At 36.8% G+C, this 18,048-nt stretch overlaps 4 protein-coding genes across 5 annotated transcripts in view; 2 read left to right on the top strand and 2 right to left on the bottom strand.

Annotated features, from left to right (window-relative positions):
- The window catches only part of LOC130990847 (midasin), a 31,720-nt gene extending 30,228 nt beyond the window's left edge, over positions 1-1,492 (top strand). For both annotated transcript variants that reach the window (XM_057915084.1, XM_057915079.1), the window contains exons 74-78: positions 81-362; positions 461-640; positions 745-843; positions 920-1,045; positions 1,128-1,492. In XM_057915084.1, coding sequence (XP_057771067.1) covers positions 81-362; positions 461-640; positions 745-843; positions 920-1,045; positions 1,128-1,160 — 720 coding nt within the window. In that variant the 3' untranslated portion in view covers positions 1,161-1,492. The remainder of the gene's footprint in view (positions 1-80; positions 363-460; positions 641-744; positions 844-919; positions 1,046-1,127) is intronic.
- Positions 1,493-3,853: 2,361 nt separating this feature from the next.
- LOC130990860 (uncharacterized) lies at positions 3,854-5,706 on the top strand. Its single transcript, XM_057915091.1, has one exon. It carries the CDS (start codon positions 4,408-4,410, stop codon positions 5,455-5,457), a length of 1,050 nt encoding a protein of 349 aa, XP_057771074.1. The 5' UTR covers positions 3,854-4,407; the 3' UTR covers positions 5,458-5,706.
- Positions 5,707-7,011: 1,305 nt separating this feature from the next.
- LOC130990839 (PHD finger protein ALFIN-LIKE 4-like) lies at positions 7,012-10,011 on the bottom strand. Its single transcript, XM_057915074.1, has 5 exons — positions 9,613-10,011; positions 9,421-9,453; positions 8,265-8,493; positions 7,679-7,814; positions 7,012-7,552 (listed from the first exon to the last, which is right to left on the bottom strand). Exons 1-5 carry the CDS (start codon positions 9,704-9,706, stop codon positions 7,274-7,276), a joined length of 771 nt encoding a protein of 256 aa, XP_057771057.1. The 5' UTR covers positions 9,707-10,011; the 3' UTR covers positions 7,012-7,273.
- A 1,138-nt stretch (positions 10,012-11,149) lies between these two features.
- On the bottom strand, positions 11,150-15,021 carry LOC130990834 (PHD finger protein ALFIN-LIKE 4-like). The gene is made up of 5 exons (XM_057915069.1): positions 14,690-15,021; positions 14,503-14,535; positions 12,226-12,454; positions 11,873-12,008; positions 11,150-11,662 (listed from the first exon to the last, which is right to left on the bottom strand). The coding sequence occupies exons 1-5, from the start codon at positions 14,778-14,780 to the stop codon at positions 11,369-11,371; spliced, it is 783 nt and encodes a 260-aa protein (XP_057771052.1). The 5' UTR covers positions 14,781-15,021; the 3' UTR covers positions 11,150-11,368.
- Positions 15,022-18,048: the final 3,027 nt, after the last annotated feature.

Genomic DNA, 18,048 nt, shown 5'->3' with positions numbered 1-18,048 from the left:
ACATATTCTGTTCATTTTTCGATTGATCGATCAATCACCATGTTCGAAAAAATAGTTGCTGATATCTCTTTGGTCCACAGGTGATTCAATATATCGCCAGCCATTACCGGAAAGATCGGATATGGCTGAGGCGGACGAAGCCGAGCAAGCGTGACTACCAAGTCGTGATTGCAGTGGACGACTCCCGCAGTATGTCAGAAGGCCGTTGCGGAAGTTTTGCCATGGAAGCACTCGTGACAGTCTGCCGCGCAATGTCCCAGCTGGAAGTCGGGAATCTGGCAGTCGCGAGCTTCGGGCAGCAGGGCAACATCAGATTACTCCACGATTTTGACCAACCGTTCACTGCCGAGGCTGGAATCAAGGTTAGCATCTTCGTATATGTTCCAAAATCCTAAACCCTAATTCATTAACAAATGCTTGACATATACATTGTTTGCTTTCCCCATTTTACTTGGGCCAGATGATCTCAAGCTTTACCTTCAAGCAAGAGAACACGATCGCAGACGAACCAATGGCCGATCTACTCAAGTATCTGAACAACATGCTTGATGCTGCTGTGATGCAGGCACGGTTGCCGTCTGGCTGCAATCCTCTAGAGCAGCTCGTACTGATCATAGCCGATGGCCGTTTCAACGAGAAGGTACCTACTTTTTCTTCTTTGACTGCTCGAGTAAAATGAAAACACACACACAAATGCATAGGTTACAATCCTTTGTCTTAATCCTCAATTTTGCCCTAAATCAGGAAAAACTGAAACGGCGTGTAAGAGACATCTTGAGCACTAAACGTATGGTTGCATTCCTGCTCCTAGACAGCCCTAACGAGTCCATCATGGATTTTATGGTAAATCTGCTACTGCGATCGGTTCATTCGTCCTTAATTCGTGAAAACACTAACACGGTCATGATCGTGCCTGCAGGAAGCAACAGTTAAGGGAGCAGACATCAAGTTCTCCAAGTACCTCGACTCGTTCCCATTCCCATACTACGTTGTCCTCAAGAACATCGAAGCACTTCCTCGGACGCTTGCGGATCTCTTGAGACAAGTATGTTCCGTTTTTCCTTTTTTCTTTCGAAATAAATATTTTAAAGAACACTCTGATCTTACAACATCTCTCGCTCTTCTAGTGGTTCGAGTTGATGCAGTACTCAAGGGACTAATGTTTCGTACACGAAGATGTCCGTACAAGGAAATCGGCCAAGACCCTTGTTTTCAGTTCGTCTCGTCTCGGTTCGATTCTTGACTCAATACACAATCTTAAATGGGAAACCGAACTCGACTCACCGTGCCCGAAATCAAATCATCGAAATTTCCTTTATTATTGAAAATTTTGTTGAAAGCTTATGATGAGGAAATTATTTTTTATATTGTTTTGTATATGTATAGCCTCAATTTTGTATAGATAATAGCCTCAATATCTCTCTGTACAGATCTATACATGTACGTATTGAAAATATTGTTGAAAGATCTTATAATGAGTAGTTTTTGTTTATTGTTTTGTATATAATGTATATTTAAGGCAGAGGTTAGGTTATAGACCTCCTTTAAAATAGGAACCATAAATTATGAATTCTCTCTGGAATATATATTAGAATATGCATGAATTCTTTGTGAAAATATTTGTAAATTAAAATGAATTTTTTTCATTATGAATTCTTTATAATGAATTCTTCCTATAAAATTCGGAGGATCGAAATTAATTTATAATTTGTATTTAAAAAAAATCATTTTAGCTCCTGCTGCAGTTATTTTAATCGGGAAGAAACAAATTTGCCGGCTTAAAAATAGGGTACACGGAATCTTCATTTTATAATTGTAATTTGATTTTTTGTCTTTGTTTTTTCGGTTGAATATATAATACTCCCTCCGTCCCGTTAATGAAGTCCCCTTTCTTTTGGGCACGGGTATTTAGGAGAGTTAAAGTGAATGTAAAAGTAGTAAGGACCACATAATTAGTGCTTTATTTAATGTTATTTTATTTACTAATTCAATTGACTAATACAAGTACAAGCAAAATTAAAAAACTGGAATTCAATTGACAGACACTTTGGAGACTGCCATATCAAATCAGTTCCATTCCACAAATGGATCCAATCGAACCAACGAGTCCAAGCTACTCCATTTCTGGTTATCCAAGTCAGGCATCAAACTAGACCTATCACCATTGTTTCCAAAGAAGAACACCAATGCAACTATTACCAAAATCAGCAATGCAATGAAAACTGGAGACTGGATTTTCTTTGTTCCTCTTGAATGCTTCAATAATCTGTTACCACCTCCAAACATGGCTGCAAAACACAACATTGCACCATTTTTTCCACATCAAAAACCCTAATTAAGCACGAAACGAATCTAAACTTCGAGCTATCTCAACATCACAACCAACACAGATCATATCCTCGTTATTTTGAACTAATCACACAAAATTAAAATCGAAATCGGCCAAACCAGCTCTATAACACCTTACACTGAAATATGCTCGCATTATCAATTCAAAAACCAAATTCAATTGCAAATATGCAACCACACCCCAACAACCAAAACCAGACAATTTTCCCTAAATACCTGCAAATCCCTAAATTATTTGAGCAGATCTGCCCGCGGTGGAAGGCGGCGCAGGAGGAGGCGCGAAGCGGCGGTGGCGTTGGAGTCGGTGAAGACGGAAGCCCGAGGCGGCGCGAGTTGCGTTGGCGGCGAAGACGCGAGGCGGAGCAGGAGGTGTTGGAGGCGGTGGAAGGCGGTGGCGAATGCGCGAGGCGCCGGAGGTGCCAGGCGGAGGGCGGCGGCTGTTGCGGCAGAGGCGGCGTTGGAGCCCGCGAAGGCGCGAGGCGATGGAGGCGTTGGAGGCGGAGCAGGAGGAAGGTGGAGGCGTCGCAGGAGGATGGTGGCGGAGGCGTGAGGATGGTGGAGGCGTCAGTGCAAGAGGATCGCGGCGGAGGTGCGAGGCGGTGGAAGGTGTTGGAAGCGGTGGAAGGTGGAGGAAGGCGTGAGGATGGTGGTGGTGGAGGCGTCAGAGAGAAGAGAGGAGAGAGAGAGTGGCTGATCGGGTGGGTGGGTAGGTTTTAGGGTTAATTTTTGTGTTTTATAGTATAGCTAATTAAGCTACTAATTCATCCCTAATTTTAGCCAAAAAAGGAAAGGGGACTTGTTACATGGGACGGCTCAAAAAGGAATACGGGACTTGAATATTGGGACGGAGGGAGTATAAGCTATAAAAGAAAGTTAGGAGAGAATATATTCGATTGGACAAAGCGCACGTGAGTATTTCCTAGGTGGATATTCTGGGTGGGTCCGGATAATGTTTGACACGTCACTCAACTGTGGATAACTACTCCTGTCTGTCGCAAGTAGGTAACCAATCCCAATTTTTTGATTATATGTAATTTGTGAAATTTTACTTTGAGAATAATTTTTTACCTCATTTAATAAAAAGTTGTAAAATTAATCTCAAATACTTTAAAATGTAACTGCAACTTTCTCTTCATATAATAGAAAATCATCAAATTTAAGTTATTCGTTACTCCTTTCATTTTTTGAATAAGTTGTAAATGAAAAAAATGAATTATATTTTAAATAGGACATTTGTTCAAAAATGGATATTTATAGCTTAATTAATTGCAATTAAGCTATAAATATCCATTTTTGAATTAGATTAATTGCAGTTTGCAATTAATTAAGCTATAAATGGGATAAGGAATTTGACGCCTGAATCTTCCCTATGAAGATATACTATTAGTTAGGCAAAATTAGAATCTAAGTAAAATATTTTAAATTTTGTAGATAAGATGGATCTAATTAAAAACATTTTATAGTTAAACAGGAAATTAGTTAAGAGTGGTGGGAGGTGGGCCATCAGGTTTTCTTTTTTTCCCTTAAAATAAAATATTCTGTTCCTATTTTTCTATTGCATTTCTAAAGCTTGTCATCTCTTTCAAAGCCATAAAGAATTGATATTTTTTCCGGCAAGATCCGATCTTACCGGATTTGAAAGGAGAGGAAATGATCGGTAAGAATTTTTAAGAAATGAAGAGCACGTCTATCTTGTTCATTTTCCCATCCAAAACATTCTTCCACAAGCGCAAAAAGTCGATTCACATATCATTATGAATCAGTAGATTGAATATTTTTTTGTTTTTTCTCTCCTTATTGCAATAATCTGTGTACGAGGTTGCGGAAGATCGGATTTTTGTCGAAATTTCTTCTTTTTGTTTATGTATAGCCTATGATTTATTGGATGTATGTATAGTTTTGTTGTGTGTTTGGATGAAATTGATATGAATTCGATCAATGGGAGAAAATTAGGGTTTGTAATTTTCTTTTAATTTTTCTGTTTCCACACAATTGAATAAGATTAGGGCTTTGAGTTTTTAGAATATAGAAAGAATTAGTGAGGGAAAACTGGGGAAAATGAGTCTGAGTGCTGCTGAGGAAGAATCAGCAGGGGAAGAAATCCACATTCCAGCAGATATAGAATGGCAAATGTTGGATAAATCCAAGTTCTTCTTCCTTGGGGCAGCCTTATTCTCCGGTGTCTCGGCTGCATTGTATCCGATGGTGGTGCTAAAAACGCGGCAGCAGGTCTCTCAATCGCGTGTTTCTTGTGTTAGGACTGGGGTTTGGATCATGAGGTATGAAGGGCTTCGCGGATTATATAGGGGATTTGGGACCTCCCTGACCGGGACCATTCCTGCCCGAGCCCTATACATGACTGCGCTTGAGGTTACTAAGAGCAATGTAGGAACCACAGCGACTAGGCTTGGGTTGCCTGAGCCTAGTGCAGCGGCTGTGGCCAATGCAGCGGCTGGATTGAGCGCTGCCATGGCTGCACAGGTGGTGTGGACGCCCGTTGATGTGATCAGCCAGAGGCTGATGACACAGGGCAGCCGTGGTGGTGGTGGTGGAGGGGTGTCTAGTTCTCATAATGCTTGTAAATACGCGAGTGGGGTGGATGCGTTTGGGAAGATTTTGAGGGCGGATGGGATCAGAGGGCTGTATAGAGGGTTTGGGATCTCGATCTTGACCTATGCACCAAGCAATGCTGTTTGGTGGGCGTCCTACTCCGTGACACAGAGGGTGGTTTGGAGCGGGGTGGGGTGCTTGCTCTGCAGGAATGGGGAGGAGAAGGTGGAGAATGGTGGCCTGAGGCCGGATGCCAAGGCTGTGATGGCGGTTCAAGGGGTGAGCGCGGCCATGGCTGGAGGGGTGTCGGCCCTGATCACAATGCCGTTGGACACCATCAAGACGCGGCTGCAGGTCTTGGAGGGGGAGGAGAACGGCAGGAAGGGGCCGAGCTTGGGGCAGACGGTGAGGAACCTGGTGAGGGAGGGTGGCTGGACTGCTTGCTACCGAGGGCTAGGGCCGAGGTGCGCATCCATGTCCGTCTCTGCAACCACGATGATCACCACCTACGAGTTCTTGAAACGTCTCTCGGCTAAGAATCAAGAAGCTCTAACATGATGAAAGAACTCACACAAACACACACACACGACAGAGAAAGAATAAGGATTCGTTGTCCATCTGTTTTCTTTCTCATTCTGATTTTGGTTTTGGTTTTTCATTCTAACTTTTTTATTTTTGTAAATATATCCTTTTGTTTAGTCGTCCCCAAAGATAAGACGACCTTTGTAAGACCTTTCCTTTGTAAGATATCACGAACAGTGAAGTTCGGTTCGTTATCAATGAAATTCGAACTCATAACCTTTTACTTACGAGGTCTCTGCTCCTTACATTACATGTCCAAGAATAATTAAGAAATTGAATAATATTTTTAAAATATTAATGTATTTGATATCTCTTTACTAAATAAACTTTGATTAGAAATGATTCTGTATGCAACTTGGGATATTTGTTTGGATTGAAATTGTGGTTTGCTTTACACATGGGAATAAGTTATTTTTCAAATGAAAATGAAAGCACTTTGCTCATATCAAATATAGAATCACAAATTAATAATTAATGGTCTCATTAATTTTGTGAGGCGTCTATTAACTCATTGCCCATTTCACCCACCAAAATTCATCTTAGCGCCGCCGGAAACTTTTAAAAGTTGCATTGCTTTTGTATACTACTTTTCTTTTCTTTTTTTGAGTTCAGTAGCAATACTGCTTTCCATTTTGCCATGTATCCAAGTGTCAATTAATGCACAAATTAAATTACTACCACATGTTTTCTTTTCGTTTGTTGGTGAAAAAATAATTAAATGTCTTTTTTTTTCTTGCAAAAAAACTTACATGATTGTTTGATTATAATTATTTTAATTTAAGGCTCACTTCTTTTGGGCACAGAGATTAAGAAATTTACTTTTCAGGAGTAAGTGGCGTGGTTTACACCAATTAAGTACATTTTCTTTACTGAAAATGAAAAACGAGCCTATTAGAGTGAGACGTCTCAAAAAGGAAAATGAACCTATTAGAGTGGAACGGAGGGAGTAATATATTTATATAAATTAAAATTTTAAAAATAAATAAATATATCGTGGCCCGTGCATCGCACGGGAGGATGTACTAGTTTGTGATAAAAAATGAAATTTTAAAGATCATAGGCAAATCAAATTTTGGGCATAGTTCATGATTACATGCATTTAACCCAAAATAATATATTTGTGTCTATAGCATAGAGAGGATTGAAGGTCAAAGTTATAATTCTGGTATTATTGTACATAAATAATTTTATTGTATGTTTATCTTTACTAGATTTTTATTACTAAATATTAACTGAATTAATCTATATTTATGTTTATAATTATATTTATAGTAAGGACTACGAATTTCAAAAATAAAAGGTTTATATTTCATTAGAGAAATTTAAAAAATCACATGTAAAATTAAAAAAAATAATCAATTTATTTTTTATTTCAAAAACTAAATTACTCTATTATTGATGTAATGTTCCCGGTGCATTGCTAGGCAGGCATCCTAGTATGTATAGTACTATAATATAATCGCTTCTTCAAAATCAAAACAAGGATATATGAATCCCATAAGCTTGAATGTAAAGGACAAATCCACAGAATAATTCACAAAACTACACATCATAATAGGAACGGAGATAAACAACTTTTTCACCAATTCATTGAAGAAGACACGAAATCCTATTTAAAAAGAAACACAAGTTCTAGCCAGTGAGGGGACTACTTCTAACACTATCTATACCAAAAAACGAGATCCCCCAATCAGAAAGCGCGCATTCACAGGTTAGGCTTTGGTGCTTAGAACAAGGATGGATCCGATTACCCGACGCAGATGTAGTCTTCAGAAAGTACAGAAGCTCTAGACTACGGGCGAGCTCTCTTGTTGTTGCACGTGGGACACTTGTACTGCTTGATATGCTCGGCTCTAGCAGGGGTGATCTTCACGCATTTGCCATGGAACCACTTCTCACATATGTCGCAGCAAATCCAGAATTCATCTGATGCATAGTTATCGCCACAGGCACCACATAGCGTCTCCCCATGTTCATCCTCATCTTCCTCGTCTAGTAAGCCTAGTAAGCCATCGTCTTCTTCTTTTGGTTGTGGCTGTGGCCTTGAATACTTTCCAGGAGTTTCAGCTCGCTGTCACCAAAAGAGTAAAATATGTTACCATCATCAAGTTTACAATACAAAGTGCTCGAGGAACAGCTACAACAACAGGTAAACATCGAAGAATATGTAAACAAGCCTCCCTGGATTATTCCCTACCGGTTTGGGGTTCGACTTGAACTTGTTGCTACTATGATTTGAGATTGAAGATTTCTCTTTCTGCTGTTTTTTGGCAGCACCAGTCACAACTTCAAATACAGTTGGTAGATCATTGATCATGTTGAAGAGCCGCTTCCTGCACCAAGACACTCACATAAATATAAACTCGGACAAAACTTCAAGCATGTTCGACGATATAAGTGCTCAATATCTTAATGTTATGGAGCCAATCATATGTAAATAATAGTGCTTCCTCCACTATTTAAGAGCGACTCGTAAACAGGTTCAATCGATATTTGAAATATAATGTTTGGGATGACCTGTCCTATAACAGACAAAGTGGTGCGCAATAATCAATACTTTCCCATAATTTCAAGTTTTTTCCACAAAAAGCATTATCCTATAAAGGGTCATCAGGCACTATAAAGACCTTAATTCAAAACAAAATGGAACCACAGATGAAACAAAAACTTGAAAATATCAGACGGTATTAGTGAGAAATACTGTATGCCTCAAAAAAAAAAAATAGTGAGAAATACTGTAGTGGGTACTAGCCAAATAGATAGAATAGCTGAATAGGAGATACCTGTCGGCTTTATCGAATCCAAACCTAGCACCAAAGTAGAAGGAAACAGCAAGCAACCAAGCATCACTGTGGACAGCAACTAGAGATAACCAGTCCTTTTCTTGCATCCCATCCCTAGCGAAGTTGATTCCTAAAGCAGGCTCAGGGAGTTCTGGTGGAACTTCTTCAGCAGGTAAATTGACCTCCCATTGCTCACCAGGAAACCCGTACAAGCACAAATTCTCCTTGTCTGAAAGCAAATAGTTATGTAAATAATATTAACTGCATCAGACACGAATGACGACAAGAAACATGACATAAGGCACTATTCATTATACCATGATCTTTGACAAAAATGAACCATGTAATATCGACAATCAAAACCACCTACCAACTAACACAGAACAAAAGCTACTTCCATATAATACCACTTTCATTTTCAATAGACGCAAAATAAGTCACTAAGCACCATTACTTCAGAACATAAACATAATGTCAAAGGATCCAATAAGATTTCAAGATGTGTAAACCCCCAATGCCACATATCAACAAACATTACAACACGTGTGCGCAGCACAACAAGTCCCCACAGTACCCGCTTAACATGGTATCCCTCATGCCCGTTACATAACATAAAAATAACAACGAAAGATGTACACCACTACTTAATTCAAGACCAGGTACTTGAGAACTTACATATCTGAAAATCCTTCAGTCAGTTAACAGAATTTATATCTGAACAAGTATATAACTCTCACACATTACATTTGCAGTGAGACACAAAATTGTGGTTCTACAAAACAGAAGGTTTAACTCATCCACTCTCATTTTCAATGCACATTATAATCAACAATCTCAAAGTCACGCCTGCAGAGATACCTTACAACAAAACTCAAAACGAAATTCACCTGATAAAAACAAATCCCTTACAACAGACGCATCGAATAAACAAAAATACACATCTAAAAAATTAACAGCACTGATGCAAACGTCAAATCAAAACCCTAACGAGCACCAATCAACGTCAAGTTTACTCCATAACACGCTCTCTCCGCACATAATTGACGGAATTGAAGTCGTTTTCCGAAAGACGGCTGACACGCAAACATGAAACCAGCGAATAAAACACCCGAGAAAACCTAACCAACAATTAAACAATGCAAAACAAAAACCATACCAGGATCGCACTGCTGGAAAAATTCTTCAACATCTGCAAACGAAAAAAAGGAAAAAATACACCGTGAAAAGAAATCGACAAAAAACATAACGAAATAAGAAATGCAGACACCAAAAAGGTACGAAACAGAGGAATTCAGCACAAAAACGTCGAGAGAATCAACTTTGGAGAAATAAATAAGAACAACGAAACCTGTAGTGAGAGCTTTGATAAGTCCAGCTCTTCTGCCCTTAAAATCCCTAAAAACTTCTTCAACAGTCCGAGGGTTGTAGCCTGTTGCCTCCATCACTTCCTCGCGCTCAAATTTACAACAAATATGAAATGGAAAACGCAGCAATAAAAATGTGTGTGTGGGTTTTATGGCGGAGGGGATAATAAATTGTATAGAAGAATTCCAGAGAGAGAGAAAGAGAGGGAGAAAAGTGAATGAGATGGGATGATGGAGCGGATTTGAATCTAATCAAATTGGACGGGCTTAACTATATTTGAGAATTGGATGATGAGTCCGACAACCCTCAACAACACTCCTCCTATTTTTTTTTTTGTTCCTAAATTCCGTAAAATATAATTGCAATATTGTTAGGGTTTTTTTAAAAATTTTAAGTATGGAACACAATTAAAAAGTGTTAATATATTTTACATAAATAAAAAAACGTAGTTACATAGAATTAAGAATATATGGGTCGTCTTCCACTCGTCCTGCTTTGACCATAAGCTTGAAATAGGCTAATTATTTCAGTAATAAGTAAAGTTGAAAGTGATTCGACTCCTATTTCATTCTACGGAAAATGAATTAAATAATACTCCCTCCGCCCACGAAAGAACTTCCTATTTTTTCTTTTTGGGACGTCCACAAAAGAACTTTCTACCTATTTTTGGACTATACCCTACCACTTATAATCCTCTTACTTTTTCACTTTTCACAACTCTCAATATTAATTATAACACCTTTTCACCATTTTCAATACACTTAACTACCTTTTATCCACTCTCAATACACTCAACAATATTTTTTTTAAAATCCGTGTCACTCCCTTCTAGGAAGTTCTTTCATGCACGAATGGAGTAATTAAATACACTTTTTCAGCAATGATTGTATGTTGCCTCGAGGGAACCTATCGGATCTGCCCTTTAAGACGTCACATTTATTTCATAAGTCTATGAATCCACAAAATAGTCATCCCGAAACATATTTTTTCATAGTTTTATAGATGAAATTTGCAAATATTTAACAGAAATAGAAGGAAATCCAAGTTAGATTTCTTATTTAAATTGATAATCACTTTTAATAATTCGTCAAGTGTTGAAATTTACGGTGAATATCACCTTAATTTTTAACTATTCATTGAAATTTGCTATGAATACATTATTTTGATGCGAAAATTTCAACATTTTATATTTTACAGCTGACGAAAATTTTCAATTTTTTAAAATTCAACGAATGCAGTTGCTTATATGTTCACTGTAATAATCTCATGACCTCACAAAAAATGTATCGAAAACTATAATTTCGTAGTCAAGAACTTATTTTTGTACATGCAATCGAAATACTACAATTTAACGATAAAGTGATAACTACCAATGTTAGTCGACAGTGTTCTCAAAAGTAGCATTGAATTTACTAAAAAGCCCCACAACTTTGTAGGGACAATAAGCATCCAAAGATAAAAATACACAAGAATTCAAAGACGAGGATGAAGCCATATTAAGATGCAACTTGAAACAGAGGTGAGAAAGAAGTTGAATCCAATATAAAGAGAAACAAGATAGTTCCATTAAGCCTTAATTAATCCTACAACAAATAATATTACTATACGAAAAAAAACAAAATCCCCCAATCAGAAAGTGCACATTCACAGGTTAGGCTTTGATAGAACAAGGATGGGACCTAATTGACCAGTCTTGGACAAGGTACAGACCTAAGGATTTGCGGTCTAGGCGGGCTAGGCTACGGGCGAGCTCTCTTGTTGCTGCACGAAGGACACTTGTACTGCTTGATGTGCTCGGCTCTGGCAGGGGTGATCTTCACGCATTTGCCATGAAACCACTTCTCACATATGTCGCAGCAGATCCAGAACTCGTCTGATGCGTAGTTATCTCCACAGGCACCGCATAATGTCTCACCATGCTCATCCTCGTCTTCCTCATCTAGTCCCTCATCGTCATCTTTTGGCTCTTCGTCTTTCGGCTGTGGCTTCGAGAACTTTGTCTGAGTAGTTGTCGGAGTAGTTTCAATCGTTCGCTGTCACCAAAAGGAGCCAAATTGGTATTACCACCAAGAGGTTGAGAAACTGAGTGGTGAATAATAAATGTTTAACTCTCTGTTGAGGTGCAACCAAATAAACATTCATGGAAAGAAATCGGATCTTAAAGCATAATAAAGGCCAAAGGAAACAAAATGATCAAGACCCGACATACAAAAACAAAGGTCCTTTGCGAGATATTTCCCTACCGGTTTGGAGTTTGACTTCGACTTGTTGCTGCTATGGTTTGAGACCAGAGATTTTTCTTTCTGCTGTTTTTTGGCAGCACCCGTCACAACTTCAAACACAGTAGGGACATCATTGATCATGTTGAAAAGTCGCTTCCTGCATCACAATGGGGAGAATTGCATTACATAAGTACAAACTAGGGCAAAAAAGTTCATGCATATTATGAAACATCATGTCCATGCCAACTAGCAAAACATAAACTGCATCCGACCCAACAACATGAATGGAAGACACCTAGAACTTATAACAGATCTTATAGCATGACTCAAGATTATTATAATGAGAACTGTCCAAATAGATAGAATGGGGGCACCTGTCAGCTTTATCAAATCCAAATCTAGCACCAAAGTAGAAGGCAACAGCAAGTAACCATGCATCACTGTGGACAGCAACTAGAGATAACCAGTCCTTTTCTTGCATCCCATCCCTAGCAAAGTTGATTCCCAATGCAGGCTCAGGGAGTTCCGGCGGTACTTCTTCAGCAGGTAAATTGACCTCCCACTGCTCACTAGGAAACCCGTACAAGCACAAATTCTCTTTTTCTGGAAAAGGAAAACATCACATATTTAAAACCAACTTCATAAGACACACACACGAAGAGAAGAAAATGGCATATGCACAATTAATAGAATTTATGACAAAAATGAAATGGGTGTAAAGATACAGATATGTCACACATCACATCTACTGCAAAACAATATTAACTTTTGGATGCAGTAATACAACTTCCGATGTCAATAGTGATGGGAACCAATAGCCATTTGTTCATGCTTCTGCCAGGCCACCTATTTGGAGAGGGAATTCTAGACTTGGTGAGGAGGATAACAGAAATAATTGCATAATGGAAGTTAAGAGTAATAATTAGGGCAGTATAAACATAATTTAGTAGCAGCTATGTGTTAAGTAAATATAACTGCATGGTGGCTATTATGCACCAGACATAAATTGATAGATGAAAGTGTTATACATTGGCTGTGTCTGGTGTTAATTGTGAGAAAAAGAGATAGGCTAGGATAGCAATGAGGTGAAAAAAAGGAAAGGCTTGGTCAATTGGTGAAACCAGACCACTTAAGGTTTCATTCCCGGTCTTCCAAAATCAAAGGATATAAAGTTGTGTTAGAGGTAGTGGACAGCTCCCCAAATATGGCCACCTTATTCTACTTAGACTGTAAGCTCAGTCTCCAAAATATATGATATGAAGCTTCAAATTGATGATATGGGGCAATCCGCAAAAATCTAAATATTTGAGTTATCAAAGGAGGTAAAACAGTGAAGCGGTTCTGGTGCAATTGAAGGACGGCTAGCTTAGGATGCAAATATGCAATATTGGAAGAAGAAGAAGAATATCTTTGAAAAGCCAATTTCCTACATTCAGCCTTGAGGACAAAGCTTATTCTTCGAGGGTGAAGAAATGATAGCAACAAAGGGTCATTGGCTCATCTTACTGACAATACATCTATTTGGAAAGGCAGGGTGATGGTGGACAACCGGAATAACTGATTAATGGCAGTTATGATTAATTATTAGAAGCAGTGTGAATTAAATTAGTAGCAGATACTTCTCAGGGCGGAAAAAAAAAAGCGAACAGCTTAGTGACAATTGTGTAATAGGCATAAAGTGATAGACGAATGTGTAACATATTGTCTGTGTTGGTATCTGTGAATTTGGACAGAGAATATTCTCTGTAGGAGATTTCAGTCTATGGGACAGAAACTTAAATGATAAATGCTGCGTAATTTCTGTTCTTGATACGTTCAGTTTTGTATTTGAGGATCTAACAAATAGACACTGCAGAAGCTGCTAAGCACCAGCATTCCAGACCAAGCTGGTTCTAATAAAACTGTGAGACACTATTAACTAGAACTTCACAAATCCACAACCTTTACCACACCTGTACATGATCGACAAATGTCCTCCCAAAACTCACTTACCCTACCATCCCTCATGCACTATAATAAACATCCATAAAAATACAACCACCTTAACACAATAATTTATATATATATATATATATAGAATTGAAATAATTACTAAATTACCAAAAGAAACAAAGCAAGAAAACAACATATAAATATACACCACTTCCCAGTTCACAGCCAAAATATATGAGATTTATATCTCCATCCATGTACTTACCAAAAAAGTGGTAACTTTAAGTCAAGAAACACATTCATAGCTCAACAAGAGTATAAGTCCGACAGGTTTCATTTGCAGTGAGACATAAACAGTGGTTCCATAAATGATGGTCCCCACCAAATTAATCACTCTAATTGCCAGTGCACGTTAGCTCGAAATCACATTTGCGGATATATTAATCTTTAAAACAGGAAATTTATGTTAACGGTCGCAAAGCAAATGAAAATCCGTACAAACAGGCTTCAAACGGTCTACCCAAACTGACTTAAACTTAACGCATCACAACCTAATGTAACGCTAATTCCACGTCAAGTTTACTCTTCAAAACATTCTCTCCGCACATATTTTACAAAATTGAAATCATTTTCCGAAATACATCTGGCACACAACACGAAACCAGCAATCAAAAAAATGTCCAAAAAAAAACAAAATTCATATAAAACCGAAACCCTACCAGGATCGCACTGCTGGAAAAATTCTTCAACATCTGAGAAAAAACAAAACAAAAACGTCAAACCCAAAATAATTCAACAAAAGGCCAGAGTGAAAGGGAAAATTAAAAACAATGCACAATTTCGCCAGTAGAAATATGATGAAAAATTCAAATTCCGAATTTTTTTGGACAAGTAAGACGGAGAAACCTGTGGTGAGGGCTTTGATAAGTCCAGTTCTTCTGCCCTTAAAATCCCTAAAAACTTCTTCGACAGTCCGAGGATTGTAGCCTTGCTCCATCTCCGTTTCTCGAGCTCAATTTTGCAACGGAGAACAGAAATGGAGAAACGCAGCAGCAATTGTATCTGGGGGTTTAAGGGCAGGGGATAATAAACAGTAAAAATAATTTGTATAGAGAGAGAGAGAGAGAGAGGGAGAGAGGGAGAGAGAAGATGGGGTGATGGAGCGGATTTGAATCTAATGAAGATGGACGGGTTTAACTATATTTGAGAATTGGGTGATGAGTCCGACAGCCCAAAACAAAACATTACTCCATTTCTCTATTTTTCAAATTTTAAGTTTTACGTATTCGTTATTTCATTAAAAAATATATAAATATTAATTATTATTAGAGTTTCGTGCTCTTTTTTTATCTTATAATTTTCAAAATCAAAATTAAGGAGATTCAACGTTTTAGACTTTTAGGTGATATATAATTAGATTAGCCTATATAAGAATATAAAGAGCATTTATTTATCATTTAGTGCGTAGTCAACTATTATAATAATTTAATCGACAATAATAGTCAATCGTCTTTCAGTGATGACGCTCGCCGTTCATTAAATTTTATTTAGAATTATCCATTTTTTTCTGTCAGTTGAAATGAATGTTAGATGAGGTAAATACGAAATTATAATGAATCGAAATCTTTGTTTTGTGTAAAATATTTGTCTATTTGTATTTAATTCGGAGATAATAATATGTCTTTTTATTTATTTGAGAAAAGGCGATAATATGTTGGTTGGGATTTCGTGATTTTACTATTATTTAAGCGTTTAGTTTATTTTAGTTTCGTGATTTCATGATAAAAATTTGTCCCTCCTATACATGTTTAACTCAAATATAACATTTGCCTCATTTTAAAGAATATTTGCATATAAATATGACAAAAACCAGCGTTGTTTACAAAGCATAATTTGTTTTCTGCTGGTAAATAAATCAGATGGAGAAAACTAGATAATATAATTATATATAGCACAATATATATATATATATATATATATATATATATATATAGGGAGAGGTTCAAGAAAGAATCATAAATAAAAGAAGACCGGAGAACCATTTTCAGCCATTCGATCATCAAGATCTACGGTGGATGCATCATCTTGTTGGATGAATGCAGATCCTGGGTTCGAATCCTGAAGGGAGCATTTTTTTTTTAATTTTTTTAGTGCATTAATTTTAACAGCGAATGCATTAATTTTTACAGTGGATGCATTAAATTTGATGGTTCTCCCGTTCTCACAAATAATGTAGTTCTCTCTAGAACCACACCCTATATATATATATATATATATGGTCCATTTAAAAGGAGTGCGGTACAAAAAATTGCTCCATTTTATTTAATGCAGTGTAGGAATTGTTTTAATTGGATTTTGAGAGTATGATTTCGTAAATCAATACTTGTTGTGACGTGTGAATTAGGGTAATTAATCTTATACTATCTGGTATTTGAAATTTTAGATAAAGTAATTATTCCTGACCATAATATCGTAATCAATGTCTCTAACTATAATGATTTTTTGAAGGTAGAGACTAGATAACAATACAAAAATATACTACTAAAATAATTAATGGAGCTTTATTTTTGACGTGATATAATTATTTTTGTGTGATAATAGTTGATAGAAATAATATCGTTTCTCATGAAACAACGTTAATTATTCAATTAATCATAATAACGATAAATTTAGTCGAATTCTGATCAATAATAAAAATAAATTAAATCAATAATTCAATAATTACAAAGTCGCACTTTAAAAATTGTATGTAAATAAAATTTGATGAAATTACATATAGCCAATTGATCTCCTCAAAAATGATGCTATGTGGGGCTATCTAGTGTTGCCACCGGTTCCGAGTTCGAACCGACAGTTCAGGGTTGAGAAAAATCGAAACCTAAACCAACTCGTCTGTTCTGTTGAAGGGCCGGTTTTCGAGCTCTGAACCGCCGATTTTGGGCAGGGCCGAAAACCGACGGTTTTCGAGCCAAAAATCGACGATTTTCCGGGCTTTTCCTTTTTAAAAAATATTTTTTTTGTATTTTTTTATGAAATTAAATGATTTGTGATGAAATTTTAAAAAAATTACTCAACTTAAAAATCTTAAATAATATAATAATTTACAAGTGACAATCAAAATAATTTTTATTCTTTATGTGTGCAAAATTTATAATAAGTTATAAACTTGTAATTTTTTTATGTCATCTTTTTAAATTAAATTACTTGTGTTGAAAATTTATAAACATGACAATCAATACATCTTTTGAAATAATATTTTTTATGTCATCTTAAATAATATTTTTTATGTCATTTTTTTAGTCATCTCAAATAATACTTGTGTCATCTTAAATAATATTTTTTATGTCATCTTTTTTAAATTTATAATAAGTTATAAACATGACAATCAAAATATTTTTTTAAACTAAAAGACTTGTGTTGAAAATTGAAATACAATAAAGGAAAAATAATTGTAACACATTGGCAATCAAAATAATGCATAAAAATTGATATCTTTATTGAATTTATTCTATGTACAAAAAAAATATTACAATGATACAAATTACAATCTTCAAAATTGAATAAGTAAACTAATTAATACTAAATAAATAACTAATTCACTATAATAATTCCAAAAGAAAGTTGTCTAAAAGGGGGGCAAAAATAATAATTACGGGCTTGAGCTCAATTTTTTTTAATACAAATAGTAAAATTGAGTGGCCTACGTATCTTCATTGAATAATGAAGAATTAAAGCTCACGTAGTTCTCTTACCTTAACTTACCTAATTGTAGTCCTCCTCGGCCTCGGATCGTTCGGACTCGGTAAATTCATCGTTTGGGCTTTCGTTGGCTTTATCCCATTGGTTCTCTTGAGCTCGCAACTCGGCTTTGGACCAATCATCAAGCAACATGGTGGCCTCCATGTTTCGAGGATCCATATTACTTCTTCTTTCGTCTAAGACAGGTCAACCAACGCTAAATGCTTGCTCGACGGAGACCGTGGATGTCATAACCGCGAATAACTCATTGGCCATGGTGGCGAGTATGGGATATTCCCTCTCGTGCGTGGACCACCATTTCAAGACGTCCAATTGTTAACCACCTACATTTTTTAAAACAAATGTACTAGAAAATATATATCTAACTCGTTAGTAGTATAGCTCAACTCCTTTGTGTATGCATGCATAAATGAATAAGTGGCTTAAGCTCATTCGTTTTGATCAAAAGTACTTCCTAAGGAGGGGGAGCCATATCAACCTTGTAAACTACCAGTACGTACACTTGA

Source organism: Salvia miltiorrhiza, chromosome 1, assembly GCF_028751815.1.
Source record: "Salvia miltiorrhiza cultivar Shanhuang (shh) chromosome 1, IMPLAD_Smil_shh, whole genome shotgun sequence".
Classification (NCBI taxonomy): Eukaryota; Viridiplantae; Streptophyta; class Magnoliopsida; order Lamiales; family Lamiaceae; genus Salvia; species Salvia miltiorrhiza.
The sequence above is the reverse complement of the archived record's forward strand: the minus strand, read 5'-3'. Positions and strand labels throughout refer to the sequence as shown.

Excerpts from the sequence above, each read along its gene's own strand:
- LOC130990834 (XM_057915069.1), bottom strand. The coding sequence starts at position 14,780 with ATGGAGCAAGGCTACAATCCTCGGACTGTCGAAGAAGTTTTTAGGGAT. Across the intron at positions 14,536-14,689 it reads TATCAAAGCCCTCACCACAG|ATGTTGAAGAATTTTTCCAG; the intron begins GTTTCTCCGTCT and ends GTTTTTTCTCAG. Across the intron at positions 12,455-14,502 it reads TTTCCAGCAGTGCGATCCTG|AAAAAGAGAATTTGTGCTTG; the intron begins GTAGGGTTTCGG and ends TTCCTTTTCCAG.
- LOC130990839 (XM_057915074.1), bottom strand. The coding sequence starts at position 9,706 with ATGGAGGCAACAGGCTACAACCCTCGGACTGTTGAAGAAGTTTTTAGG. Across the intron at positions 9,454-9,612 it reads TATCAAAGCTCTCACTACAG|ATGTTGAAGAATTTTTCCAG; the intron begins GTTTCGTTGTTC and ends TTTCGTTTGCAG. Across the intron at positions 7,815-8,264 it reads GGATTCGATAAAGCCGACAG|GAAGCGGCTCTTCAACATGA; the intron begins GTATCTCCTATT and ends GTCTTGGTGCAG.
- LOC130990860 (XM_057915091.1), top strand. The coding sequence starts at position 4,408 with ATGAGTCTGAGTGCTGCTGAGGAAGAATCAGCAGGGGAAGAAATCCAC.